The following is a 27,398-nucleotide window of genomic DNA, read 5'->3' on the forward strand; positions in this document are numbered from 1 at the left end:
TTCACCCAAACGCTGCCATTATCAAATGTATACAAGTTTTAAAGGCATTACCCGACGAAACTGGGGTGGTATGGGTTTCAGGTAGGTTATGCCTATACGGGGTTGTGGTGAAGAGAGTGATTCCGTCCATTTCTCCCTGTATTAGTGGAAACAGAAAACCTCGGAACGCTGTTTCTTACGACGTTGGGGCGCAAACGTTGCGCATTGCAACGGAAGCCGCTACAAGAATCAGCATTCCGGGGTCGTCCGTTATTTATTACGTAGGCAGGGAGGAAGAAGAAAACAGTACAAAAATTCTGGAGGGTCCCGAGGCAAAAACTTGATGTATTCGGTGTGTCCTGAGTAGAAATACAACATCATGTATGTACAACATTAAGAGGCTGCCACGCTTAGTATGTATGTAATCAATATGGTATCCAAAATAGAGACAGCACGGGAACCTGCCGAACAGATCCAGTAAAGCGAATTATCGATCAATGAAAATGAAAATGAATGAAATAAAGCAGCAATGGTGCTCCACTAGGAAAACCGTGCCGCCAGTTGCACCGCAGCTGCGAGAGGTCATGTCGGTTGACGTCACTCTCTCGTGGGTTTTTCCCAAGCTTTTGGATGTAGTATTTTCTTGGAATTCACTGAATTAGTTATGGATGGTCCTTCTTTTTATGAGCTTCTGACAATTGCCTCAGTGCTTCTAACGATTCCTTGTCCTTGTCCAACTTACTGTTTCGCATTTTCCTTTCATCTGTTGTTCGGTACTTTTCGTTCGTAAGCGTGGACATGAGTGCTTGAGCGGTGAACCTTTGAGTGTTGACAGAAGAAGCTAATGTTTTCAATCATTTGATCGGTATTACAAAATAATAGTTTTTTTATTGAACTATAGCGTGATCGACCGTCTTCGTCTGTCTATCGTGCTGGTAGCATTACATTTTAGCATTAATGCTTATGTGAGGGAACAATTTGTTGTTTACAGAACATTTGGTTGTCAAAACACAGAAGAACTTCATAACTTATCTAAAGAAATTCGAAAGGTTTGCCTTTGTCTCGTGTATTTATGTAAATACGCACTGTCCTATTTTACTTCCTCCTTTTAGTTAGTGTTTGAGGCAAAACGTCCTTGAGTGAACTTGGTGTTTGTGTTTATAGGCGGATAGATTACTGCTTTGAATACTAATAAATGGTTTTCAGTCAGATAGATTTGGGATGGTGGTAAGCACGGCAGAAGATGGCCAATCCGGAAACGGAATTGCCCAACAACAGCAGAGTGAGCAGAAGGATGAACAGGTGATGGAGTTCGACTATGTTCAAGTATTGTGCTTAGAGGTTTCTGCAGTCCCTGAATGTTCCTCTAATTTATTACTATATTAAAGTCAACAGAACGTTAGTCAAAAGAAATAAATCGGGTAAAATGAGAGTTCTCACTCTTCTTTCACTTAATTCCTGTTTAACAAAATGGGACAACGTTTGTTTCAATTGATAAATTGGATTGGTTTTTCCGTTGCTTTATTTTTGATGCTTTGCCGATGTTTCATGACTTCCAAGATTATGTGGCTTGCGAAGTATCCTAAACTGAACCATGTTGCTCAATGATAACGCTTTTAGCTTCTATGAATAATATTTTGCTGAGTTCCTCACAAAATTTAAGTTTAATTAATGCATCCAGATTATGTGTGCGCAAATTATTAGCTGTCTTGAATCGTTCTCTCCTGGCAATATAACTCCATAACCATACATGCGATAGCCGGAGCCGGTGCTCCGAATCCCTTTACTTTTCTACTGTTGACTAAAGGACCTTTTGGGAGGTTGGCGATGGCATCCTCATTTCTTGACATGCTCCCCATGAACTGGACCCCCTTCACTTGAGGAGGGTCCAGCTCCTCAGGTGAAGGGGGTCCAGGACAGCTTGTGCTCCTGCATCAACTATCTTGAAAAATCCTGCTTAGGAGTAGATCGTTAGCTTGTTAATCTTTGAGCTCACCTTTCATCGCCTTTTCAGAACCGGCGACCGCCATACACCATGCATGGGGTACTCCACTTTTTGCAACATGAATGGAGCAAATATGAAATGGAAAAGGCTAAATGGGAAATGGAAAGGGCTGAAATGCAGGTTAGGTTTGTTTGGGTAGTATTTGAAAAAGTGTAACATCTGTAGTTAGATGTGACAAATGTTGTTATGTTGGAACTCCACCGCTTGATAATTTCGATTCCTCAAGGTTCTACTGCTCTCTTCCTTCTCTCTGCAATCATCTCTTTTCCAGGCGCGAATAAGCTTTTTGCAAGGCGAACGGAAAGGCCAAGAAAATCTAAAAGCTGACCTTATCAGAAGAATAAAAATGTTGGAATATTGTCTAAAGCAAGAAAGGCATGATTCACTGAATTCATTTTTCTGGTCATGTTTCCGTTTCAGAGAATTTTGAAAACTGTTTAGAGCTAAAAATTATCGACTAACGCATAATGGTGAAGATCCACCCGAATACGATGAAGCAGAAAACGAAACAACGAATGGTAAGTATGTTTCATTAAATTTTCAGAACTTTTGAAAACACACTGTCTTTGTTGCTTATCAGAAGTGGTAATACCAAATGAGGTTGACGCATACGTTGCTGAAGGAGGTAGCGCTTTAGGATGGAAGCAAGGTCGCCAGTTGCTCAAACAGTATCTGCAGGTAATTGCAATCAAGATCAGTTTACTTGAATTTGGAACTAAGTGAATGTTCTGTCCTTATAAGGTTATTGCGAGGCACGCCATCAATCCTTTTTTCAGGAAATTGGATACAGCGAACAGATCCTTGACGTGCGTTCCTTCCGCGTCAAAAATCTTTTGGGATTAATTCCTCAGGTAGTACTAGGCGACTTGAACGTGTAACTTTTCAAGCTCTTTGGATGTAAACCCATTACTGTCTTATTACTTTTCCACGAGACAATTTTTTTCGGCGGTCGAGTGATATCAGTTACAACATACTTTTCACACCGTGTTTGTTAAGTTTCCATCGACAACAATTTAGGGTGACTGGCCGTCCAATGAGAGGATTCCAGGGAAAACTCCCGCTGTTCAGAAGAAGGATTTAGACAGGTGGGATGCTTTTTTTTTAAATCTTGGCACAATTTTCAGCTACCGCTTCGGAGGAAAATGTAGTTCGAGGAGGAAGGGGAGAGAGGAAGCATTCAATCGCGCTCTTATTTCTGGAATTGAATAACTAAATTAATCGTAGCCGCAGACACATCGGTCTTAGAAGATCTGTGACATTCAAGCTAAAGTTACTAAGAGAATAAAGGAGGATGTAGTGTCCAGAAATAAGAGCCCAGTTGAGTGATGGTGAAATTCACTCTATGCAGGATATTGATTTTAATTATTTGAGCAAGAAATTTAGATGTTCACTTAGCTAGAAAGAGAACATTGTCACCAATTCACTTCTCTTCTGTGTTCAAAAACATATATTTTAACCCGTATGACTGATTTATTTGCTGCAAAAAAAAAATTATGGAAAGTGGATGTGGAAATGTCGTTTACATTCTGCTAATTAACCTTATACTAGAGCTTCTTGAAAAATATTGGTGCTGAGTTTTGTTTAATCACATGTTCAGATTTGAATACTTTCCACGCTTTGCTATCCTATTCAGAACAATATTATAAAGCATCTTAAGGTGATTCCTAGTGCAAGTGAAACAATAGTTTGATGACAGTTTTTCGCACGAGTTCACCCTAAATGTGAAACTCGGATTCTCTGTGAAGTTCACTCTCTTCATCGAAAAGTGTGTGTAGTTCCAATTGCGGCCGCTAGTTGCACCGCGCTGCTTCGAGCGCCGCTGCTTACGCAAGTGGATCAAGGTTCAAGTAGCTTTGGTCCGTTTGCTGTTCTCTACTGTTCGAAATTGTTCTGCATATTGACCTCTAAATGACACTGGACTCGTTCAATGTGTGGGTAAGGTCCAAATCTGGATCTGAAAACGCTCATGGTTTTGCTTGCTGAATACTGATATATATATTATATATATAATATATATATATATATATAAAATTTAACAGTGACTCTGAATCCGACGAACGTAATGCACCTCGCGGCGGGCTAGACTCCGAAGCAGCTGATGTTCTGGAGAAATTCGACGATTTTCTTCATGAGCAGTCGTCTGGTGGTGCCACTGGTCGAGATGAATGGGCTGCAACTGACCAAGGTGTCATAGATCGTCTGAAGGAGAAATACAAGTAAGTGTAGCCAAGATGAGGATCGCTCACATAATAGACTTCTTTTCAGAAGTGAAAAACGCATTAAACGAAGTTCGGGAAGCACCGATGAGACGGATGAAAAAAGACACAGTTTGAGTGGGTTTACGGTTTTTTTCTCTTAATTTGTTATAGTTTCCGTATTTGTTTCTCATCAATACTTCGTATATGTCATTATTAGGAGCTTTTTTTCAACAGATGACACCGTCCTGTCCGTAGGAAGTGGAATCGTTGGGAATCCTATGGCAGGAGTGCGCGGTAAAAGAGGAGAATATATGGATCTCAATGATGCTCTTGGATTACCACCGGACGAAAACATTGACATCAAGGATGACTTCATTGTTGAGGTTTGTGCACATCCCTTTTACGCTTATCACTGGATTTCCTTTTGGAATTTGTTCTCTGCTGATTTCAGTTTCTCATACTTCGATCTACTTAGGTTTTTGTTCGCAAGACAACTCCTTTATTTGCTTTTCTACAAGTCCTGTCTTATGTTCTATTTCTGTTCTCTTTGGGCCATTTCCATCTCGTGATTTGCTATTTTCAGGACGATGAAGAATCCCTGCGAACTGCTAAATGGAATGTAAAAATGACGCTACGTTCACATCTTGACTCAATTAGAGCAATGCAGGTCCGCCTTAATAATGTCATTTCATTTTTTTCAGACTAGCTTTTTCAGCTACAGCTCTGCTGCAAAGGCAGCATACCAGGCATCTGACGCACTGAGGAAATCCGCAGAAAAGTTAGAGATGGGGTTGTATATTTTTTGTGCCGTGCTGCTCATCTCTTCTTAATCATCGTAAAAAAAGACGACGTGGAAGACGCCGCTTTTCACGATTATTTGAATTGCAACGCGCCGCATTCACCTGCGGGTTCGAAGATTGATGTGAACTTCTCACCAGCTTATTGAAGTAAAACTAATGAATAGGATCCTGAGAGGACTGGAACGTGCACATAGAAGCGCATTCTTACGTACTCGTGGGAACTAAAGCGTTCCTCACGTAGTTTTTCTCGCGAGAATTAGAGAGGGATGAGCGGGACCAATACGGATCTGGCAATCTACAACCCATCTCTAGCTTTTCCTGCGGACTTCCTTACTACGTCTTATTGGTGCGGTGTGCTCCCTTAAAGTTTCAAATTTTGTGACTATATTTATTTTTCCAACAGTGAAAGATTATGTATTATGATTATTTTAGTTCCATCCTGTTGAACCCGTTTTGATTACTGCTGGGGAAGATGGTACTGCAAAACTGTGGAATCTTGATATGGGCAAAGAAAAATCTGGTAACATGTTGACTACCTCGGTGGCATTTTCTGTCATGTCGTTATATTTCATAATAAGCTTTTATGTATGTTTAGGTGGCGCTTCTGAAATTGAGCCAGTGTACACATTTCGTGGACACATGGGCCCTGTGCTATGTATTGATCTTTCCCCAACTGGAGACCACTTGTTCACAGGTATGATTTTCTTATTTCCTTTGTTCTTTGCAGACCTGCATGCACTAAAATCATAGGTTTTCACTTCATTTTCCTGTGCTGTGTTTGTTTTTTTTTTTGGTTGAAACGCCAAAAATGCAAAATTTTACATACTATCCTGCTTTCTTCTCAGGTCTGGAAAGTTCGTGTTGCTTCGCGTTCGTTTTTGTGTATTCTATTCGTTTAGGGGGAAGAGATGGAGTTATCTGTTGTTGGAACGTTCCAAGCACTACAGGTGATCCTTACGAAGCCTATGGTAAGTCCTTTTAGAATTTGGCTTTTTTTTGGCTATCACTTGTTGATTCGGGTGCTTAGTGCAATTTTCATAAGAACTCATTCAGATCCAAAGGTGCTCAGTGAACGTTTGCGAGGTCATAAAGATTCGATATGGTCGATAGCTTATCATTCATCTGACAACCGCTTAGTTTCTGCCTCTTCAGATGGTACAATTAAGCTGTGGGAACCAGGTATCCATTTTTTTTTAATTGATACAATAGGACGTTGTAAATATGCTGTATAAAAATTAAATGTTCTTTATCGTTTTTACAGGCAATTTTGGCGAGCCTCTGCTGCGAACATTAGAAGCTCCCGTTGTTGGCTTAATTCCAACTTCTGTTGATTTCGTGTCGACAGAGCCCAGTCAACTTCTGGCTGCTTACACATCTTCTACTGCAAACATAATCGATATCGAAACTGGCACAACAATCCTCTCGTTTGATTTTGGAGATGGTAGGTTTGCTTGCTATTCTTTTTGGGTTTCGTAAGCAATACTAGTTTATTTTTCATAGTGATCCCACAAGCGAAGCGAAGAGCTCCCAGTCGATGACGGTTCTTGGAGTTCGCTTAGTGAACTTCGCGGCTTTCTTTCCTCTCCGTATGAAATAAAATTCTTCCTCGAAGAAGGCGATTTTCCGATCCCAAATAAAACTCGAGTACAACAGCGACATCCGTTAGGCAAAACTTTTACTGACGATGATGTGGTCAATTTCATTACGGTACCTTCCATCGGGTGACTTCCACGTACAGTGTAGAGAGAAGGACTCCTGGAATTGCGAGTTAACATGGAGGGTCTTAGTCGTCATCATAAACTCGGGAAGCCTCTCTCACTGCTCATTCCATTGAAGGCGGTGGGTTGAAGTTCTCCAGGCGTTCTTCTGGGTCCAACTTTGGCGTTGAAATAACCAATTATGACGCTATAGAAGGTATGACCTCCTTTGTGGAATTTCTGCAGGTGCATATTGAAAACTTCGACACCTTCTTCTTTGTAGCTTGATATTGGAGCGTAAACGACGAAAATTGACAAAGCTGGTGTGGAACTACATCTTCTCATCCGTCAACGTCCGATTCGGGTTGTAAGTTGTTCGAAAAGTCAATGTTCACTGCCATACTCGTGTTGAGGAGGACATCAACTCCAAGAACTTCTCTACTGTCGCATGTTCCTAAGAACAGTTCTGCTCCAGTATCATACACGTAGTTCAGTGGTTGGCTCCGTCTCGTCTCGGTCAGTCCGATAACGTCGCACTTAAACTTCCTGACTTGCATCATCAGATCTTCAGTGGTCGCATCAGATCATCATTCATGCAAGCGTACGGACGTTATAACTGCAAACGACATTTTAGTCCTTCCCGTTTCGGTGGCCTAGATGACTCCTGGAACCCCAGGAGTCATCTTCCTGAACCTCTCCTGGCGCTACTGTAACAGGCTTTCCTCCGGAATCAGGAGACTTTTCTATTGCTGTGTTTCGCATATAAGTTTAAAACCCATGGACAGGTTGCAGGCCTCTAGCCACATGAGTTTTCGGAGAACGTTGTGCTCTCCCGGAGTGGACAGGTGGAGCTTATTTGTTGGAGACGGCTCCAAACTGGCTCCCTTGTACCTTCCGGTCACTTGATTGCAGGCTTTTGGCCGGACCGACGTGCTGGTTGCAACGATGTTTTGAGTCAGTTCTGGCACAGCAAAAACAGGGAGTCCATCCCCTGAATCCACCTGCGTCTCAAGGCAGGCACAAGGTCGCTTTTGGTCCGCGATTAGCCCCCCATCTGCCACCAGGGTACTCGCCACGTGGTCTCGCGACTAACCAGCTGTGATCCCTCTAGTGGGAAAATCTGTGAATCCGGGACAGGGAAAAATTCTCTATAAAAATCAGTGTGCTTTCACTTTTGTAGAATCGCGAATATATACGCGAAACAAAACTTGAGACAATCAAAATATTCGACTTTCAGTGAACCCCGGCATAGTAAGATATCGTATGATTTTTTATGGATTGTACACGAGGTTGTTAATATTTTTTATTGGCTAGCAGAGGTGAATGTCTCTTGACTACGCGGAACTCGTGCCATATTTTGGATGCCTCTTCTGATTTGAGTGAGACATTCGAATCATTCGATTTCGTGAGCGATTAATCAGTGATCACTATTGGGCTTCTCCAATCCAGGGTGAGCATTTAATGCAGTAGCGACGATCGTGGTTGAGAAAGTAGGCTTAGAGTTTACCTGTTTAGTTGTTGAGAGATTTGCTCGTTTAGATTGAGAATTCATTCAGTCGTTTCAGGGTCTGAAGAAGGTGATTTGTCGAAACGTTAGCCATTAAAATCAATTAACAATCTCGTATCTACATCTAATAAAAATAAATACAGCAAAATTGAGACAATCGAACTGTTAAGATGTAGTGCCTGGATGTCGCATTACTCGGATTCTCTCGCATCCTACCATGCCTCTGACCATCACTGCTGGGGATGATAGGAGAATCCGCTACTTTGATAATCATACAGGTACGTTTTCGTGTTTTTGAAGAGTGGCATGTAAAGTGAATCTGAATTTCTGTAACATATATCTGTCCTTTTTAAAACTATTTAGGTAAACTAACTCACAGTGCTGTGGCTCATGTAGAAGGAATCTCTTCCTTGGCGATAGACCCTAATGGGTTGTATCTTTTATCTGGAAGCCATGACGGTAGCTTAAGAATGTGGAATATGGAAAAGCGGGTGTGTCTGCAGGTACAAAACACTATTTACATTCAAATTTCTGTTGTTTTCAATCTCTCCAGTAAGTACTTCAGCCAGTTAGTGAGTTTAGATCACAAATTATTTTAGGAAATATCGGCGCATCGGAAGAAATACGATGCTTCCGTTACGTGCGTTGCTTTTCACCCATCTCGACCGCTTATTGGATCAGCTGGTGCTGACTCACTAGCAAAGGTCTACTGCCCCACATCTTCATGAATATTTGTTATTGTCCTCTGCATAGTGATCATGACCTATTCGAAAGGTCAAGACTATTTAAGACCTTCAATTCTTGGCTCGCAATATGACACTGATTCGTTTTAACGTTCCACACCTATCCTTGATCGATATTGCTCTTTACCATTACATGTTGATGCAATTGTGACTCGTAGTGAATTTTTATTACAATCTGAAAGTAGTTGAATAGCTCATGAATTAGTGAAAGTCAGCTTAAAGGAAGCATACAACGAAGTTGACAATGTTAGGATCTCTCCAGGAAAATATAGAGCTCACCTAGTAGATTAATAGTGTAAGCGTGATGAAGCTCATGCTCTAATCGTTTTAAAAAACGGCGTGGAAAACGGTCTCACTGTCTGCTTCTTTTCCGCGAGATACGTTAGAACGCGTCACTTTTGTACAGAGGACGCGTCGAGTAGCGGGCGTCCGAAAAACAGTGAGGTTCCCTCTGCAGCCTGTTCGAGTAAAACCATGTAAATCAGTAAAAAAAAACCAGTAAAACCACCAATGAAAAAGCAGGTGCTGAGGAAACCAACGCGAGTACAAGAGTGACAGAAACGGTCAATAAAGCCGTTTTCCATAACGTTTTGGGACAATTGGAGGAGAATGAGCTTCATCACGATCATTCTTGTAATCTACATCGCGAACCCTATCATTTCCTGGAGAGGTCCCGACATCGTCAAATTCGTGGTTTGTTGTCTTTGAGGGCAGTATTTGATCCAATGCAGTTAACTTAGGACTTACAGTGGCAGCGGAACTTACGAGTGAAAACAAGGCGTGCGTGTTTGGACTTTTCGCTTTCAAAAGCAAATTTACTGTCTTTTGTTTTCTACCTGTCCCAAGCTTAGTTCTAGTCTGTATAAGCTTTAGTTCATAATTTAGTTCATAAAACGTATCTGACGGAGGTCTACTACGGGTCAACTCCTGTTATAGTTGTCCATACAGGTGTTGATATGAAGAAGAGGACCTTGACAACTGTAGTTCTGTCGCTTCTCCGAACAGAGCCGAATAGTGAAGAAGAAAACTAGCGCTTAAAATGACATTTGTCGAGTTTGACTGCCAGCATCCTCTTCATTTAGTCATATCCCTATAACTGGGCAAATATTAGCTGCGAATGTGGACCGTTTGCCCTCATTTCTTTTGTAGAGGAGCTATGCAGCAAGAACATCTTTTTGTAAATTGAGTTCATTTTATGTTATGCGCGCGGTTTTTCCACGGTAGTACTAGCCGCTAGATGGTTTGCAATTGCTCCGGTGTTTTTATTGCTGCTGTACTTGAACATGTTTTTTTTTCGTATTTCATATTCATATTCTCGTAATTGTCTTCCTACTTCATTGCTCCGCGCCAGTGTGTGAGCCGAGCAGCCAGTCCTTTAACATTTTAGTTTGTAAGCATTATAATTTGACAAGTAGTGCATGTTGTTTCTAGTTGGAGCACATTATTTGCTCCGTATTCAACATTTCACCGGATAGGTGATCGCTATTTGGACGTCTCGAAGGAAGTTATTTCCGTTTGAACTTCATGGATTCTGGAGATAGCAGTTCTTTTTTTGACACTAATCTATCCTCCTTGATCTTTTGAAGAGGTTTCAACTAGTGTTAATAAACGGATAAGTACAATTTCAGTGAGTTAAATGTCTGCTAATTCGTGACTTTTTGTATGGGAATATATACGTGTTCTGTTCTGTTTCATGTAAATGTAGTCTTGTAATAAATGCAATCAAGCGTTTCAATATATACTCTGGGCACTATCGAGCCATATAACGTGCACAGTTATATTGCGGAAGTTACTAAGATGTTGCAGGGAGGTGCTGTTGTACAGCACATCACAAAGACCTAACTGAACAGGTAAAATATCTAGAAGGAGCGTGGGATCTTTTGTAGCAACTCGTGTTCGTTACGCTGAACTGCCGGTGATTGTCGACCTGAGGTCTTGTTCGGGTCACTCGGCGTTGATAAGCAGTCTACGCAAAACACCGAAGTCTCGCAGGCTATGGAAAAGTGAACTGATTGAGGGATTCTGTGGCTCTCGTTGCAGATCGAGAATGTTGAGCAGAACTATATACGATGGCGACATGCCTCAGCAAAATTGAGGACAACCGTGTCGGGTACCGTGCTGCCGATCAAGTCAAGTAGGTATTTCAATGAAATCGTCAATGGAAACGCCGACACTTGTTACTGCTGTGATCTCGTTAAGAAATCTAAGCAGCGGATCGACGGTCTTCATATCAAGACGGATCATGTGTCCAACATCTTAACATCTTATGTTTCGAGGGTCCTTAATGTAGCACTCATGGCATTGAAGGACATTCCAGAATTCCAAAGAATGGAAATCTCCTGTATCTCAATTACACAAGGAAAGATTTAAGAACATCTTATACATCAGGTTCTAACATCAAACAACTCTCAATGACTGTAGAGTGATGGCTGCACACTGTAAAGAACACATAAAAACAAACTTCCTTTAACAAAAGAAATTTTCTGTCACAACGAATTATTTGCAGTGGTGAGTGAGAGCGCTCTCCAAACTAGTCCTTAACTAATTCGTTTATTTACATATGATTCACCAACACACACATACTTCACTTTAAATCGATCATCTACAAATCAATGGATTAATCCTTCTTGTCGTTCCTTTGCTCCTTGACAAAAGTGCTTTTCCTTTTGCTTTTTCTCCCTTGACGTTTCTCTCTGTTTCCAAGCACTCAAAATCACTACAAGTCCAAGAATTACCCTCTTATCGTTCGACGTTCGATTGATTCTGTGTAAACAGCGTTCTTCAATGTTGATAAGGATGACTAGAGCGGATCCTGCTATGATACTACCAGTATTTTGGCTGCTACTGTTGGTCGTAAATGTTGATTCCGGAAAAATTCTCGTCTATAGTCCTTCGATAAGCTACAGTCACCTAATATCTAACGGAAGAATTGCCGATGCTCTGGTGAGAGCTGGACATGATGTGGTGGGTGAACAACCAGTTGTAGTCTTCCCTTATTTAGTAGAGGAATAAATTGCTAATAAGTGCTGGTATTATTTTTTCGCTTCCACTATTCAAAAGAGGGAGTTGGATTAAAAACTATAGGCTTACTCATTTGGTTTTTTTTTTTTTGATTCACAACGAAGCCTATTTGCTATCGCTGTCAGCATCATGCGTAGCCAGTTCGTTTTTCTCCAACAAACAGTACTACCAACGTCATTATCTTTTCTTTTTTTTATTAGCATCAATTACTCGAAAATACCGCTAAAATCCCCAAGAACGTTATCTTCAATCAAATACTTATGTAACTATTGAGAAGTGCACTTGGACAAACGTCATATAAGTTGAAGTTAACTTGTTATCTGCTTCAGCTCAGTCTTCCTCAACGTCCTCTAAGTTCTCTTCCTCAAGTTCATGAAGTTTATATATAACTATATACTTTATATAAGTTTATATAAGTATAAAGTTGCCTGCTGTCCTGCTTCGAAATGAGCGATAAGCAAGAGGAAAGAAGAAAATTTTGTCGTATGCTTTTGGATTGATTGCAATTGTCCACGCTCCTATTATAGCTATAGCAGAGTGAAACTGAGAGATGAATCCCATCGAATTTTTGAGAGTAGAACAGACGACAGAAGAAGTCTCCATTGCGAGATTGCTGGTTTTGTTTACATCAGCGTTAAGTAGAGTGTGTTGTTCTTCATGCTTTCTCCTTGTATTTTCTGCTTCACAACGAGCTATCGTTCAAAACTTCAAATTAACCAAATCCAAGAAATTTAATCGTTTCAGAAATATGTTGTCCAGCTTTTGTGTGACGTTTCCAACATTGTTCCTTGTCTGCCGCCAGATAAAGCGAACGAAAAAGGCTTTTCTTGGACATTTTTGCGACAGCTGTGTTGTCACAGTTCTCAGATCGTTTGAATTGCAGAAAGTGAAAGTTTTTGAGATGACCTTTTAAAGCTTATTTTAGGAACACCTTACTGGAACGCAGCAGAATGTGAGAAAAAAAAACTTATCATTTATTAGAGAAGAATATTCATCTAAACAATCTAATGTTTCGCATGGGCACCACCACATGTTTTAAACCTCCAATCAGTTCCTTCCTCGGCCTTTTCATTAATGGTCCGGGGAACAACTCGTTGCTCATCCTCATCACACTAAATGAAAAAGAAGGAACAATTTTTCTACTGCGGCATGAAGAAGTCACCCGTTTTCCTCCAGAAAAATCGATGTGAAATGTGTCGTCTTGAAAAAGCAAATCAAATTAAGGAATTGCTACAGAGCGAAGAAAGACAGAGGGAGAGTAGTACTTTAAAACCATGTAAGAGGTGCCAATAACATACAGACAACAGGGTCGTATACACGACTCTGAAATGTTCTACGGAAGTAGAAGCCTTGGAAACATCTAAATTATAGGCTGCCAATTCCATCATGTTGTCGCAAATCAATAGAGCGGCAACAAATATCGTAATTACATGGATAATTGGCTTCTCACGTTAAAATCAGTGTACGCCCAATTAGTCTCAACAGCTATGAATAAGCTAAGAAATTGGGTGGTGAAGAATTCCTCAAGATTTATTTTTTCAAAGAACTACCTCTACAACAAAGACAAATATTCTATTTTTACCAGTGAACAAAAAAAAACTATCAGTACACAAATTTGCTGAAATTGTTAAGGCAGCAGTGTAGGAATTGCTGGACAAATTGTTTTGTGTATGGAATGTGTTCTCCTCAAAGTCGATTTGATTCCGATATGGACCCCAAATTTTGGATTTTGTGGATGGATGCGGTAGTTTAATAAGAGAAACAATCTCATTCTCCTCTTTGGCCTGAGTTCAGTCGAAGAGGGGGGTGAACTTTTCTTTTTAACAGTAATTCAGATAAATGATATTGATGTTTGAGTAAAAATAATTGTGAAAATAGAATTAAAACCAGCCATAGACATTTTTTAGACGAATTTCTGTAGAAACGTCTGAAGATCTTCCCAATTTATTTTTGATTAATGCTACATTCCCTAACAGTATTTTAATGTAATTTTTAGGTCATGTTTATACCAGAGTACATGTCGGAGACGTCCAGATTTAACGGAACGAAATATGCGAAAGTTGTGAGAATGAAAAATATTAGTAGGTGAAACCATGTTCTAAAACATCTACAGATAAATTTTTATTAATCTGTAGGTGACCTAAAAATGTCAAAGGATGCGAAAGTTTTCATTTCTCTTTTCGGTTCGAGATACGACGATGACATCGCCGGACTTGTTCTGATGGATAAGACGAGATTAGGCTTTGCTGATAGGCTTTCCTTCGAATATACGCTTGCCGATATGTGCAGAGGTAAGACGTTGCTGTTCTCCTACATAGTAGCAGTCAAAACCTTAGTATGAGAGAAGTCCACTCGAAACTTTTCCTTCTTAAGCATTTAGATATCTGATTTTGATGTTGTTCTCAAAAACTGTTATTTAACACCCTGGCTATCGTACAGATGGGTCAAAATGACATGAAGCACGGACCGTTGCGCAAGCGGCCGCTCTCGGAAGCGGTGCGGTGGAGACAGCGGTTGGAATCGAGATGGGACCATGGTGAACTGTGTGTGGCGGTAGCGTGGATCCTTACACGATCCCAACCGCTACGCTCCACCGCTCCGCTTTGAGCGCAGCCGCTTGCGCAAATGTCGGTGTTTCATGTCGTTTTTACCCGACTATAGCTGCTCTCGTTTTCTGTTTTACAGTGGCATTCTCATTCAAAATCTCCGAGAATTGCTTTTTAGTTTGTTATTCGAAACAATGTGAATCGATATATTCACTAGGTGTCATTTTGGTTTCGAGGGATATTTTTCCTATCATTTGCTTCGTATAGTCGGGTCCTGAATCAATCACGAGTGTAGTTGCGGTGCAATTACGTACGCGCTCGAAACGGCGCAAGAGAAGCCGCGTACGCAACTGCGCAACTATAATCTTCTGAGGAAATTAGTGCGTTTTATTGTTGAATAGTATAGCAGCCGTAAAGGGATGTGTTCTCTAATAAAAATAAATTAAGACACAATTAAATTGAATAGACTGTTGGTCGTTTGTCTGGCATTGTCTAGCATTGTCAAATTTGTCTAGCAGTTCAGCGTGCTAGTTGTTTAACGTGACTTTCATTTATTTATCAATTGAAAGATTTAAGATTAAAGGCATTACCCCACGAATCTGAGGTGGTGCAGATTTCAGGTGGAGTATCCTTATAAGGAATAGTAGACTATGGAGAGGAAGGTGATTCCGTCCATTTCTTCCTAATTCGCCGCACAAGGCTGGCGCGCTCCAGTCGAGCTCCTTGTAGAAAAAAGTGCATCAGAACGCCCGAAGCCGTATCTTCCGGGCCGTTTTTTACGGCAATTAGGAAGAAATGGACGGAATCACTTTCCTCCCCATAATCTACTATGTCGTATACGAATACTCCACCTGAAATCCGCACCACCTCAGAGGAAGTGATGTAGAGAGTGAGTTCGTGGAGTGATGCCTTTAAATGGTAGTGCACCTTTGACGAAGTCTCTTCCTCGAAATCGTGAAAAAAAAACTGATGAACTTGTGGGGAATTGATGACGGTATTGCGTGAAACACTGAACCAAGTTTTATTTTAAGAGTTATTTCTTCTAGCCTTTATAACCGCGATCTGCATGAAAAACAGAGTGTACCAACGTAAAGGCGTATTTCACATGGAGGGAACTTAAAAGAAGAAAGGTAATAAGAGGAAATGAATAAAAATTTGAACCAAGATGTGTATTATCACTTAATAACTTCTTAATAGACTACAGACTCTGAGTTATAGTGAATATCAGTTTCAATGTTTATCTCATGCCAGCACTCCGCAGGGAAAAGGCTTAGCCGAAAAGAATTAAAGAGATCAATTAAATTAAAGAGAAGTGATTAGAGATTAACTACAAAAACACCTAAGTGATTCTTTTTTTCGCTAAGAAAATCCACACTGTCTTGGAGATCCCTCTTCGGTCGATATAAATTTAGAAAAGAAAGCATTTTTGGAGTATGGGAAGCTGTAGGATGTATTCAGCGTTGATGGCTCGTCGGGACGAACTGGAATACCTAAGAAACTACAAATTTGACGTTGCGTTCGCTGAGCAAATTGACTTTTGTGGAATAGGAGTGATCAGGTGAGATCGAGGGTGCAACATAAAATTCCATGTAGTTTTTGGACATGATTCTTTAGATATCTTGGAATCAAGAACCTGTTGTGGATTTCAACTACACCGATTATGGATGCGGTCAGTTACAATTTAGGTTTGTTAGAGAGAAAGCTGTGAACTCGCTTCCTGTTCAAGAAGTTCCAAGAAAGACGGAGATTTTTTCCAGGTGTACCTGCACCCCCCTCGTATGTACCGACGATCGAAGAGAATGACAACGGCGACAATATGTCGTTCTTAGAAAGGGCTTTTAATCTTTACATGTACATTGGAACGATTTTTGTTCATCGATGGGGGACCGACATCACAACGGAGGTCAAAATTGCGGAATATGCTTCAAGAACTTATCATATAATAATTCAAAATAAAGTATCGTACCAAAATGGTGGGACTGCGTACTTCCATTTATTTTTTTCTGAACTTACATACAATGCATGCATGAGGGCCATAAGTAGAATTTTTCAAGACAACGTTCAACGCTGTTTTCCATCTTAAAAACCTTGAAATACTGCAACCGAATATGACTAGTGTGCACAAATAATTTCACTTTTTGAAGGTTAAATGCATTAGAAGGGAGAGTGTTGCGCACTCGCAGTCGTTAGAGGTCCGTTGCAGCCACATAGTCGATGGTTTGAATCCGCCCTGGTGCTAACAAAGCCCTTCATCCCTCCGGGGTCGATAAATTGGTACCAAACTTGTCTGGGAGGATAAAAACACTGACTTGACCAGTTCGGCTGACCACGCAGTTCATTCTGCAGGCCAACACGCGTTTCAAAACCTCAACGATTACGAATTGCAGTAAAAAGTCGAACTCCTTGCAGAAAATAGTGGCAGAACGCCTGAAGCCGTATCTTCCAGGCCGTTTTTTTACGGCAATTAGGAAAAAATGAATGGAATCACCCCCTCCCCTTAATGTACGATCCGGTATACGAATACTCCACCTGAAATTTGTACCACCTCAGATTCGTGGAGTAATGCCTTTAAATGCCTAAGAGACCGAAGAGGACCAAAGCTCTCTTGTTAGCAGACTCAAAGCAACTGCCATTTAGTGAGGAGAATGGTTTTAATTAAACTGTCATCAGTACTTTTAATGTTTTAAGTAAGCGGTGAAACTGTGCTTTTCACATAGTTGGATCAAAACGACCTGAAGCTTGGTACAGGAGTGTTCGAAGCGGTGAGGTGGAGCTAGCGGTTGGGTTAGGACCACTGCTAGCTTCATCCGAGTGGCAGCGATGAGTGGAGCACTCACACCCTTCCTCGCGCCTCGACTCCACTCGCTAACTCCACCACCTTACTCACGTAACTGGACCAAGCTTCAGTTCGCTTTGATCCAACTATGCTTCTGGTGGAGATGACCGTAACAGTAGAAGTCATTTAGGAGATAATTCCACAACATTTTCATCACTGAAATATTCCGAAAAGTTTTTTTTTTTCTTTACACGATGAGTGTAATGAACATTCTACTCTTTGGTAGCTTTTTTGCCAATCTTTCAAGAATACCGCTCTTTTTTATAGCAATTCATTTCAGGTATTCCGAAAAATCGATCCTAATTTCCCGAATGTCCGCGAAATTGCTGCCAATAGTAGTCTCTGCTTCGTTAATGCCGATGAGATGTTTGATCTGCCAAGACCGATCATACATAAAACTGTCTACATTGGTGGCCTAGGCGTTAGTGCACCTAAACCACTAGATGAGGTGTGTTTCTCAGTTTCTTAACTCTGCACCCTTTATATTCTGTTTTCCAGAAATTTTCCGAGATAATGAGTAAAGGCAAGAAAGGAGTGATCGTCGTTTCATTGGGCACTATCGCTCCATTCGACGCGTTTCCAACGGAAGTCAAAATGAGTTTTGCTAAAGTGATCAAATCAATGCCTGATTATCACTTTATATTGAAGATCACTAAGGGTAGGTGTAAATGTAAATACTGCGCCTGGTCAACATTCTAGCTGAATTTTGTTCGAATTTTTGATACAATTGCTTAGGAAAAAGAATCCTGAAAAATTGATAGGTACGGAAATTTGTCTTCTCGTCATTACAGAAAAAGAGAAAACCAAAACTGTAGTGTAGCGCTTAGAGGTCCCGCTACCAGCACGATTGATCGGAGGTTCGGATCCGCCTTAGTGCTCACCAAGCCTTTCATTCCTCTGGGGTCGATAAACTTGTCTGGGAGGATAAAAACACTGATTTTACACATTGGCCACACACAGCTGCACCGAGCTTCACATGGTTTTGACCCGACTATGTGATGAAGTATTGAGGTTAGAATATGTAATACGTACGTGATGCGGTTTTAGAAGATGTTTTCGGAGGTTTCTCTCCGTCTTTTGTCACGCAGTATGTTTATAGAATCAATGTAATTAACACAATTTGAAGATGATGTTTAATCTTCAGGATGTATTCAACTGGGATTTCTAGACATTTATAACGCATTCGCAAAATGGATCTATTTTGAATAAACATTAAGAAAGTATATTATGGCACTGTTTCCACTTTTTTCAGAGGATACAACAACGCAGTCCTTTTTTGAAGGTGTCACGAATTGTCATCTCGCTGAATGGCTGCCACAGAAGGACATTCTAGGTTCGCCACTTTTTTATGCTTTTTCTGCAAATATCTGCCAATTGTTGAATGTTGTCCGTAGATGACTTGTTGACTACAGTATGACTTATTGCGTGGAAGCATATACAACTCTGATTATTACGATGTCAGAGCTCATATCCTGAGAGGTCAAATGCCTGAGGGAGGCATGGAATCTTTGGCAGCAAATATCCGTCTCGTAAAACTGAAATTGTACGCTGTAAATTGGACTCCAGCAGGCCGGTCTGTCCAGACTACTGCGATATCTGCATGCCTCGATTGCTGCATTGCAGAAAACAGCATCAGGGACCGCTCCGTCATCACTATCGCCAACTACACCATCCAGTGATGCTACTGAACGGAAATTAGGAGGTTGCGCAGTAGCTGTGAGGAACGATTACAACAATGTGGTCAAGCGGTTTGATTCAACGTCGTCAAGATGTTCCTTTGTACGATTGCGGGATTGCAGATTCTCAAGCACTGAATCGTAGATGCTCTGACCTCAGAGGATTACAACAAGGATGCCTTTTATGATGAACTCAATACGTTGGTATCCAAGATACCAAGCCAGCAGACGCTAGTTGTCCGATTTGATGCGAATGCAAAGGTGGGAATTAAACAACAGTCCGATGTGCTTGGAAAATGCCTCTATCCCGCGATCAGGAGTAACATCGGATAACAGAAGTCGTCTGACAGACCTAGGCGCGTGTGGATTTCAGGTGGAGAGTTCTTACACGGGTTGTAAGTTATGGAGAGAAGGGTGATTCCGTCCATTTCTTCCTATTGCCGTAAAGAACGGTCCGGAAGATGCACAAGGCTGGCGCGCTCCAATCAAACTCGTTGTAGAAAATAACGCGCCGGAACGCTCGAAGTCGTATCTTCCGGGCCGTTTTTTTTGCGGCAATTGCGAAGAAATGAATGGAATCGCCGTCTACGACCCCGTATAGGCATAGCCCACCGCACCACCCCAGATTCGTGGGGTGGTGCGGTGGGCTATGCTTATGCTATGGTGATGCCTTTAAATCAAGTAAATCGTGACTTGTTGCAAACAGTTCACTACGTAGTGAATAGTTTTTTTTACACAGATACCATGATAAACGCTAGTGACAAACGTGTTGCTACATTGTATAATTCTTGCATTTCAGCACATCCTAAAGTAAAATTATTTGTTATGCACGGTGGTATAAACGGCTTGACTGAAGCTCTCCTCGGTGGAATTCCGGTGGTCGTCATACCAATTTTTGCTGATCAGTTTCGGAATGGAAGGAATGCTGAGAAACGAGGAGTTGGCAAGGTTTCGTTATACAGCTGCATTTCTCTAGTCCAAAGGGCTGCTAACAGTGACAAAAGTGATAACATTAGTTGAGTATCACTAAAATTCTCTGATTTCATTTTATATGGAATTTCAAAGTCCATGGGAATGAAGAGGTAGGACTGCATCCTAAACCCCTTTTTTACCATCGATTACTTGGCTGCGTTTTCGACCATTCTACAGCATACGTTCTTTAGAATTATTAAAGCAGTGTGGAATCTCTCGTTTGGAAACGCCGTTGTTATCATTTACAGAATCATAGTTGAAACGCGACGGATGCATTTGAATCTTGACCTAAAAACTATGCAGCTATGAATTAGTTTCATGTTAAAAAAGGATAGTCGACTAATGTTGAAGAATTTACTGCACTTTAGGTAATACTGAAGCTGGATCTATCTGAAAATACCATCAGAGGAGCCATCCAGGAAATCCTCAACGAAGAGAGGTAAGTTTTGTTTTTAACATAAACAGATTTGAGGTTTTAAGAAATGAAGAGTAGAAACGTAAGTGATTGCATGATGGAATCCGATATGAAAACGTTAATTTGAATCTAGAATTCGCTCTTCATGAATACCATGCGTGGTCCATCCCGTTCCCGTTTTTTTTTAATTTTTGTAGCTAACATATTATTGTTTTAACACATCACTAATATTTATCAAATTACCGGCCTGAATGTCGGGAATATATTCGATTAACTGTTGCACTTGCTTCGCTCACTTGATTGATGAATTGATGAATTTAACATAGGAAAGCAAAGAAACTCCTATGCAATTTTACTTCGCCAAAAAATCACCATTGGAAAACCTCGATCTATCGCTCTGATATGTACACAGTTGTACATGTCTTTTGTAAATGTTGTCAAAAGCATGCAAAAATCTCCTTCTTTTTCTTACCTGACACTTGGTAAGCTGAAATGATCTGAATCGTAACATACATGCTTACGCACTTGTGTGAGACCGCACAGGCTGCTGGTATTTAATCAGCTGAGAGTTTGAGTATACGTCATTTCTTAAAACAGAAATTGGAAAGCACGATTGTAGAAAGTCCACGTATCTCTAGTTGCCAATCTGACAATCCCACTTCAATCTCGACACTCCACTTACAAGAAAAGACTCGATTCTTGCCTCAAAAGTGCGAGCGGCGATTGAGAGTATGAAATCTGACATAGCCCCTTTGCGAACCGTTTTTATTCGTAGGAAAGGTGACCAAGAGAACTTTTGGGACTACTTTCCAATGTGCTTGTTGACCGTTCTACATAAAATCTTTTTGATGTCTCAATTGAACTTGAAATGGAATGGTTTTAACATGCGGTAAGCGCCGACTTCGAGTAAAGTTTTGCTCTAGTAACCACACTCGTCAAATGCGGGTAAGTCACTTCACTGGACTTCCGCAAGTATTTCACGTAATTGCTCACTGGTTTCTTTATCTCTAAAGCAGGGAAGTAAAAAAAGATCATTGGTTTAAAACCTTGGTTCCTAATCCCTAAGCTATGTACTCAAATTATATACATATAGCTTTAAATAAAATTCTCCTTAAAAAGGTCAGAATTATCGTATTACATAAAAGAACAAGAAGCAGAAAGGAGACATGAACCTTCGGGCGGTGAAAAAACAGTGACGTACGCGAACGTTTAGCCCAGGTTCTTTCGGACAGTTATCACTTACACAGTATCTATTCAACTAAATGGAAACACAAAGCAACTAGCTCGACAGCAAGCTGTTACCATACCATTCGGGAGGATACTGTAGGTTTTTGAAATCTCTCGAAAGTATCCACTTTCTTGGTGAATATACACATTTTTTCGTTGTAGTGTGTCTTGGTCTGTGAGGACGGATGAATGATTACAACAACCTGGTGGAGGAATCTAGCTCAACGTCGTCTAAATGCGCGTTTGTACGACGGCGGGAGAGGACGTAGACTTCGGATCACATGTGCCCCACGCACCTGCGGAAACCACTGGAGACAACAGTAAGGGAGCCTTTTATGATGAATTCAATGCGTTGATGTCTAAAATACCCAGCCAGCAGGTGGTCATTGTCGGAATCGAAGCAAATTCGGAGATGGTACTCGAACAACAATCCGATATGCTAGGAAAATCCTGCGGAGCACACGTCGGACAGCGGTGGCAGTCTGGTCGACTTATGTGAACAGACGGGTCTCATCATCGTCTCCACGTTTAAAAGGAACCATGGACGCCATCAGCTCATATGGCATGTGGTCAACCTTTTTAATCCTTGAACAACAGCGCAAGTGGAAGATGAGGACTCTTAAACTTCAGCTCGATTAAATTATAAGGAACAATCCTCCGTCGAAGTTCTTCTCAGTTTCAGGGTACGGTTCCACAAGAGGAATCGAGGAGTTAGCCCTCAACCGAAAATCGATATGGCGGGTCTGAAAGACGAAGAATGCAAAGCGAATTTCCGCCAATGTCCGTCTATTCATGTTGGAGTACGGACCAGAAAGAAGCCTCGCGATGCGGATTCCCTCACAAAGCAAACGTTGCAGGCTGCAAGGGAAACGCTCTTGGCTCTATTGCTTCGGAAGTATGTGTCGCCCGCAGAACTGGTGAATCCAACCAAAAAAGCGTCTGAGAAGGATGCTGCATCGTCAACTGCAGCAGAAGCGCGATAACAAAGTCAATAGCGAAGGGGTCTGAAAAAACGTGGGAGGACAACAACCAAGGAGTTTATTAAAGCAGTAATGCGGCACGATGAAAGGATGTTCTCCAGTCCTTAACACTACCAATGGAATGGTTGTGTTGAACTGTGTTGAACTCCAGCACGTTCATACACAGACATATGCGGTTAACAAGGAAGTACTGACCGAATCGGCGGTTCTGGTCTGTATTCAAAATATAAGATAAGAAACGGAAAATTTGGTGGGGATGGCGAAATTAGCGCAGAAATGCTGAAATGTCTTACTCCTTTTTCGGATTCGTGAGATGACAAAAACATCCGCTCAATATGGATGGACGAAAGGATGCCTGACTCGTGGACTAGAGAAAATCGTCTTTGCTTCTTTGATCATATACAGGGTCAAGCGTGTAGTTGGGAAAAACTCCCAAGAAAACGACCCCCTCATCTCGTTCTTTCTAGTACAACCGCTCATAGTGACGAAAAATTAGTTATAATAAACAGAATTAAAGAAACAAAATGGAAGCTCAATAAATAAATGAAAAATATATAACATGGCTAATATTAATAAATACTGCCACAACGGATACTAGTATAAAGTGCTGCGAGGGAGAACAACGGAGAAAACATCATAGAACCATTTTCACACCATTTCCTACGATGTTCACACAATTTTATTCATCGACAATGAAAACAAACGGTTGGGAGTTCGATTCCCGCCGGAATTCTCCCATTTTTGCAAAATAGAAAAACGTTCAATTCCGAAACAGAACGCATTCTAAGAGCATTTTCTGACTACTTCTATTACATTATTCCTCATGTGCTATATTTACTTCTTTATTGGATGGTTTGTCCTCAAATTAATAGCTGATTGTATATACCGGATACTATTTCGTTTTGATCCCTCTCTCTCACTATTTTCCATTTTCTTGTCGAAACTCACTTTAAAGTAAGGCTTAGTTCAGAACGCCTTGTACATTTTAAACTCTATTTTTTGCCTCCGTACTGACGACCCCTCGTATTTATCCTAGTCTCGATGTCCTTCTTTGTCTAGTATTCTCCCAAATGCCCAAACAAGTCCCGCACCAAAAGGTGTGCAATTGTACCAGCAAAATCTAGAAGAAAAATATTTTTGCATCCCTCAATATGTGTTAATTCAAAACCGACCATCCCCTCGCCTTTCCTTGCTCCCCTAAATTTTCCTCCTCTTCTGACAAGAACTACGACACTCCTGCTCCGAGACCCCTCTTACGACCTCCTGTTGCGAAATTCTCAACCCACGCTCGAACGTGCTCATATGTTATGGAGACCAGCGGATCGCCCTGTTCAACGAGTTTTAAGGGGTTTGTCGGGTTCAAGCTTCAGGAGAGGCCACTTGGCCGAAAACGGATCGGACATAGGTGGTGAAAGAGGACCTGAAGCTTGCATAGGCAGTTGAGGTTGAAAACGTAAGATTTCACGGGATATAGACTGGATGGATGGATTGATTCCGTGAAAGCTCTCGCAGAAGAGCGAGAAAGTTGGGCAGGGCTAAGTTCAAGAACGCAGATCACGGCAAAGATGCGGGTAATCGCGTGAGACGATGACATCAGCCCGCTGATTAAGTCATGTAAGTTAGTTGCTACTTCATATAGTTGCTTCACTCCACAACTTTAATTAAAATTTCAGTTCCGGTCAGTTTATTACCGGGCTCGTTTATTCTTATCCTGCACGCATTCAAGGTAGCGAGTTCGAAGTTACGTTGACAAATGTTTGTAATGTCATCTAGAATACAAATAAAACTTTCGAGCAAATTTCACTCCTCAGAAATTAGAAATTAGAAATTAATTCAAAACGTCGAGCGAGACTATTCACGTAGCAACCTGGTAGGGGATAAAAGCAATCATATCCGCTATTTCCACATTTACAACGGACCCGAGGATTGAATGTAAATGAGAATTTCAGCTACAAGCAGAATGCGCTTCGACTTTCAAAATTAATGCGAGAAAAACCATTCTCGGCCGAAGAGCGCCTTGTGAAATGGACGAATTTTGCCGTGGACAATGGTGTCTTAGATGTCCTTCACGTGGAAGGGTCACGAATGAATTCCATTATTTATTTCAATCTGGATGTTATTGCTGTAGTTTTAGTTGTTCTGCTTCTATTGGCTGCCATTTTTGTACGAGTCTTTAGTGCTTTCACGAGGAATTCTTTCTTGGGAAAAGCAAAGCACGAGTAGAATAGTGTCATCTGTGTGTGTGTGCCTCTATTTCCTTGGCTAAGAATTATTTAACAGTGGTTTTTAGCAGTGGATTGGACATGTACTTGGTCCATCTGTGAACATTATCGTCTTAATTTCCTAATTCTTCGAAAGCTCGTCGCGTATTGTTCGTTATGAAAAGTACATCTGACTCAGTTGTATTCAAAGACAATTTTCGTCATTGAATTCCAGCTCAGCTTAACAACTGGTAGCTCTATGGATGCAGCGTATAAACCTATCACATGTATAACTGGATTTTTTTTAGTATGAACGTTATTAGAAAGAAACCTTACTCAGCAAGAGCTCATGTGTAAAATGAATTTCCAATAACGAAGGAGATCAGAAAGAAGCAAAATAACTTTATTTTTGGAACGTTAGGAAGAGTTTGCAGGACAATTTTCTATGGTTTCTTGTGTCTTCTCTACCGTGTTTTTAAGCTGGTCATCCTGGAAGAAATTAATTACTTCAATAAGTTGAAAGTGAGGATATACTCGGTTTAGTTGTTTCACCTTGTCACAGTCATACTCCGGCATAACGTTTCCCACTTCGCGCAGTGTATCGTCGTCCCTCCGCCTTTTTATCTGAACACAAGCTGGTAAGTCAATGCGGGCAGCATGAGGGATCCGCTCCGGTAAGCATGCGAAGATCGGTGTAAAAAAAGCCTGCCGCCTCCACCGGCGCTTGTTGCCACCAGGACAGAGTAGAAGCTTTCAGCATACTAAAGTTCCCTTGCCGAGTGCATCTGAACACCGAGGAGCAGGGGAATTCTGCGCCCTCTTCATCTCGGATGAAAATGTTGAAGGTAGTGAGCGTTTTTGAAACAGAAATGAACTGAGGAAGTTCACACAAATATGAAAAATGTGAGATTCTCGAAATGTGATCTTAATTTTTATTTAATTTTAATTTTAAATTCATGATAATAACCTGTACTAGACGAACGGCTTATGCAGCACTCGCTGTACAAATGGCAACAGGCACTGGCATTTTCGTGGCCCTACAGTAGCCCGGAGAATATAATTAGCTTTTACAGTCAATAGTCATAAGACAATTAGTTATAATGAGAATTCAGAAACCACACATATGCACTGAATGTTATCCTTAAAATTTATATATCGAAACTTACGAAATCACCGGCCCCGAACGCAGTAGGAAGCATAGGCTGAAAATTAGTAGATAAGTGTAGCATGAGGTATTTTTTTGAAGATAAATTCTTTCATATGAGCTTCTTACTAAGAGCACAATCACAAAACGAGCAAATTCTGCAAATTCCTTAGCAAGGAATTCTGTAAAATAATTATGTTCTCATATAGAACGAAAAAAAACTAAAGCGTATTTAAGGGTATGGGCCAGTATCTAGTTTATCAGTTTCTTTTCTTTATTTTTGAGTGAAGCACCAATTCGTCGACTTGGTACATAGGAAACACAAACAAGAAAAAGCAAAAACGAGTTAAAACGTAGGAACAGCGGAACAAGGAAATATCCGGATAATTTGGCAATGATTGATTATTTGTGTACGATTTCTACTCGCTCGGGTGTTGGTTATCATCCTGTTTTTTTCTATTCCTACCTCAGCTCGTTACAAGATATAATTTTATCAAGATTTATCAAGAAGACCGACTCTATTTCCACCATCACTTTTAAGGAGGAAGGTGTTGGAAATAAGAGACTGCTCCCGAACAAAGAAGTTGTTCTAAATGTGGAAACACCGTAAACATGATGTCCAGAGAGCAGGGTGACAGGGAGGAAGCACGTCAAAAAAAAAAGCCTACATGGATGTAAACCAGTCCGGTACATGCCCCACTTGGACTTAGCTGCACTGATGGTGTTTCACAGATCAGCTTCCGTTTAATGGCTAATGGGTTTCTATTCGAGCCGAAATGAGAAACTGGGGCTATCTCCGGATTAATCGGAAGATAGATTTAAGCATCGTTCAAGTGTAATTACTGTATTTGTTAATCATGTGACTTTTTAAAAATATTTCTATATTGAAAATTAACCAATTATTCTGTTGAAATGCTTAAAAAAGATATGAACTTCCCAGTCTGAGGAGCTCTTCGCTCGTAATCTTTCACGTACTTAGGAGCGCACCTTCAAATCTGTCTTAGCTTTTTCTCGGGATTCTCTCCCCGTTTTGTTGGAGAACGAAGCCTGTATAGGATTGTTATTCAGGAGAGCGGGAGGAGGTTGAGGACGACCACTTGGTTCCACAATACAAACATTACTTTTTGTTTGTGGCTGGAATGATTTTTTTTGGAGATTACTACAAATGTTCCCGAAATGTATGTTCTCACCGCAAAACTCTTTTGTGCTAGTTTTGGGTTAGACGGTTTTTTCCGCACGCACATCGACAAGTAGAAATTTTTGTAATTATGATCTTTTCCTTGAAAAATTGTTTAATTTGATATTCCGGTCGTAATGGAATGAGAGGTATGTGGTGCTGAACGTCCCGGTGGAGATGTAACTTACAAAATTAAATGAATCGACATGTAAACTAAAGTCGAAACAGCAACAACAGACTGTCCCTGTCTGAGTACACGCAACAGTAGAAAATG

General features: G+C 40.9%; 3 protein-coding genes across 5 annotated transcripts; 1 reads left to right on the top strand and 2 right to left on the bottom strand.

The window, feature by feature from the left end:
- Positions 1 to 563: 563 nt before the first annotated feature.
- Positions 564 to 24,825, top strand: RB195_016333 (uncharacterized protein; the record flags this gene model as incomplete). 3 transcript variants are annotated; one of them, XM_064207443.1, is made up of 34 exons in its annotated part: positions 564 to 586; positions 932 to 1,028; positions 1,186 to 1,281; positions 1,994 to 2,104; positions 2,256 to 2,359; positions 2,426 to 2,502; positions 2,565 to 2,662; positions 2,761 to 2,835; positions 3,002 to 3,069; positions 4,024 to 4,200; positions 4,250 to 4,317; positions 4,417 to 4,565; positions 4,766 to 4,849; positions 5,415 to 5,502; positions 5,578 to 5,676; positions 5,882 to 5,950; positions 6,036 to 6,161; positions 6,244 to 6,423; positions 8,357 to 8,464; positions 8,550 to 8,689; positions 8,786 to 8,890; positions 10,361 to 10,404; positions 11,818 to 11,893; positions 13,947 to 14,031; positions 14,086 to 14,241; positions 15,955 to 16,054; positions 16,111 to 16,181; positions 16,254 to 16,399; positions 17,613 to 17,780; positions 17,831 to 17,990; positions 18,585 to 18,665; positions 19,808 to 19,956; positions 20,349 to 20,419; positions 24,552 to 24,825. In XM_064207443.1, 34 exons carry the CDS (start codon positions 564 to 566, stop codon positions 24,823 to 24,825), a joined length of 3,723 nt encoding a protein of 1,240 aa, XP_064063322.1. The 3 variants fall into 3 exon arrangements, with proteins under 3 accessions (XP_064063322.1, XP_064063323.1, XP_064063325.1); XM_064207441.1 differs by lacking the exons at positions 564 to 586; positions 932 to 1,028; positions 10,361 to 10,404; ... (10 more) ...; positions 20,349 to 20,419; positions 24,552 to 24,825 and having other exon boundaries at positions 1,201 to 1,281; positions 8,786 to 8,914; XM_064207442.1 differs by lacking the exons at positions 564 to 586; positions 932 to 1,028; positions 1,186 to 1,281; ... (17 more) ...; positions 8,786 to 8,890; positions 10,361 to 10,404 and having other exon boundaries at positions 11,714 to 11,893.
- RB195_016334 (uncharacterized protein) lies at positions 7,021 to 7,239 on the bottom strand (the record flags this gene model as incomplete). Its single annotated transcript, XM_064207444.1, has 1 exon — positions 7,021 to 7,239. The coding sequence occupies one exon, from the start codon at positions 7,237 to 7,239 to the stop codon at positions 7,021 to 7,023; it is 219 nt and encodes a 72-aa protein (XP_064063324.1).
- Positions 24,826 to 25,220: 395 nt separating the features above from the next.
- On the bottom strand, positions 25,221 to 27,191 carry RB195_016335 (uncharacterized protein; the record flags this gene model as incomplete). Its single annotated transcript, XM_064207445.1, has 5 exons — positions 25,221 to 25,292; positions 25,356 to 25,427; positions 25,970 to 26,005; positions 26,935 to 27,081; positions 27,138 to 27,191. 5 exons carry the CDS (start codon positions 27,189 to 27,191, stop codon positions 25,221 to 25,223), a joined length of 381 nt encoding a protein of 126 aa, XP_064063326.1.
- Positions 27,192 to 27,398: the final 207 nt, after the last annotated feature.

Source organism: Necator americanus, chromosome V (genome assembly GCF_031761385.1).
Source record: "Necator americanus strain Aroian chromosome V, whole genome shotgun sequence".
In the NCBI taxonomy this organism is placed as follows: Eukaryota; Metazoa; Nematoda; class Chromadorea; order Rhabditida; family Ancylostomatidae; genus Necator; species Necator americanus.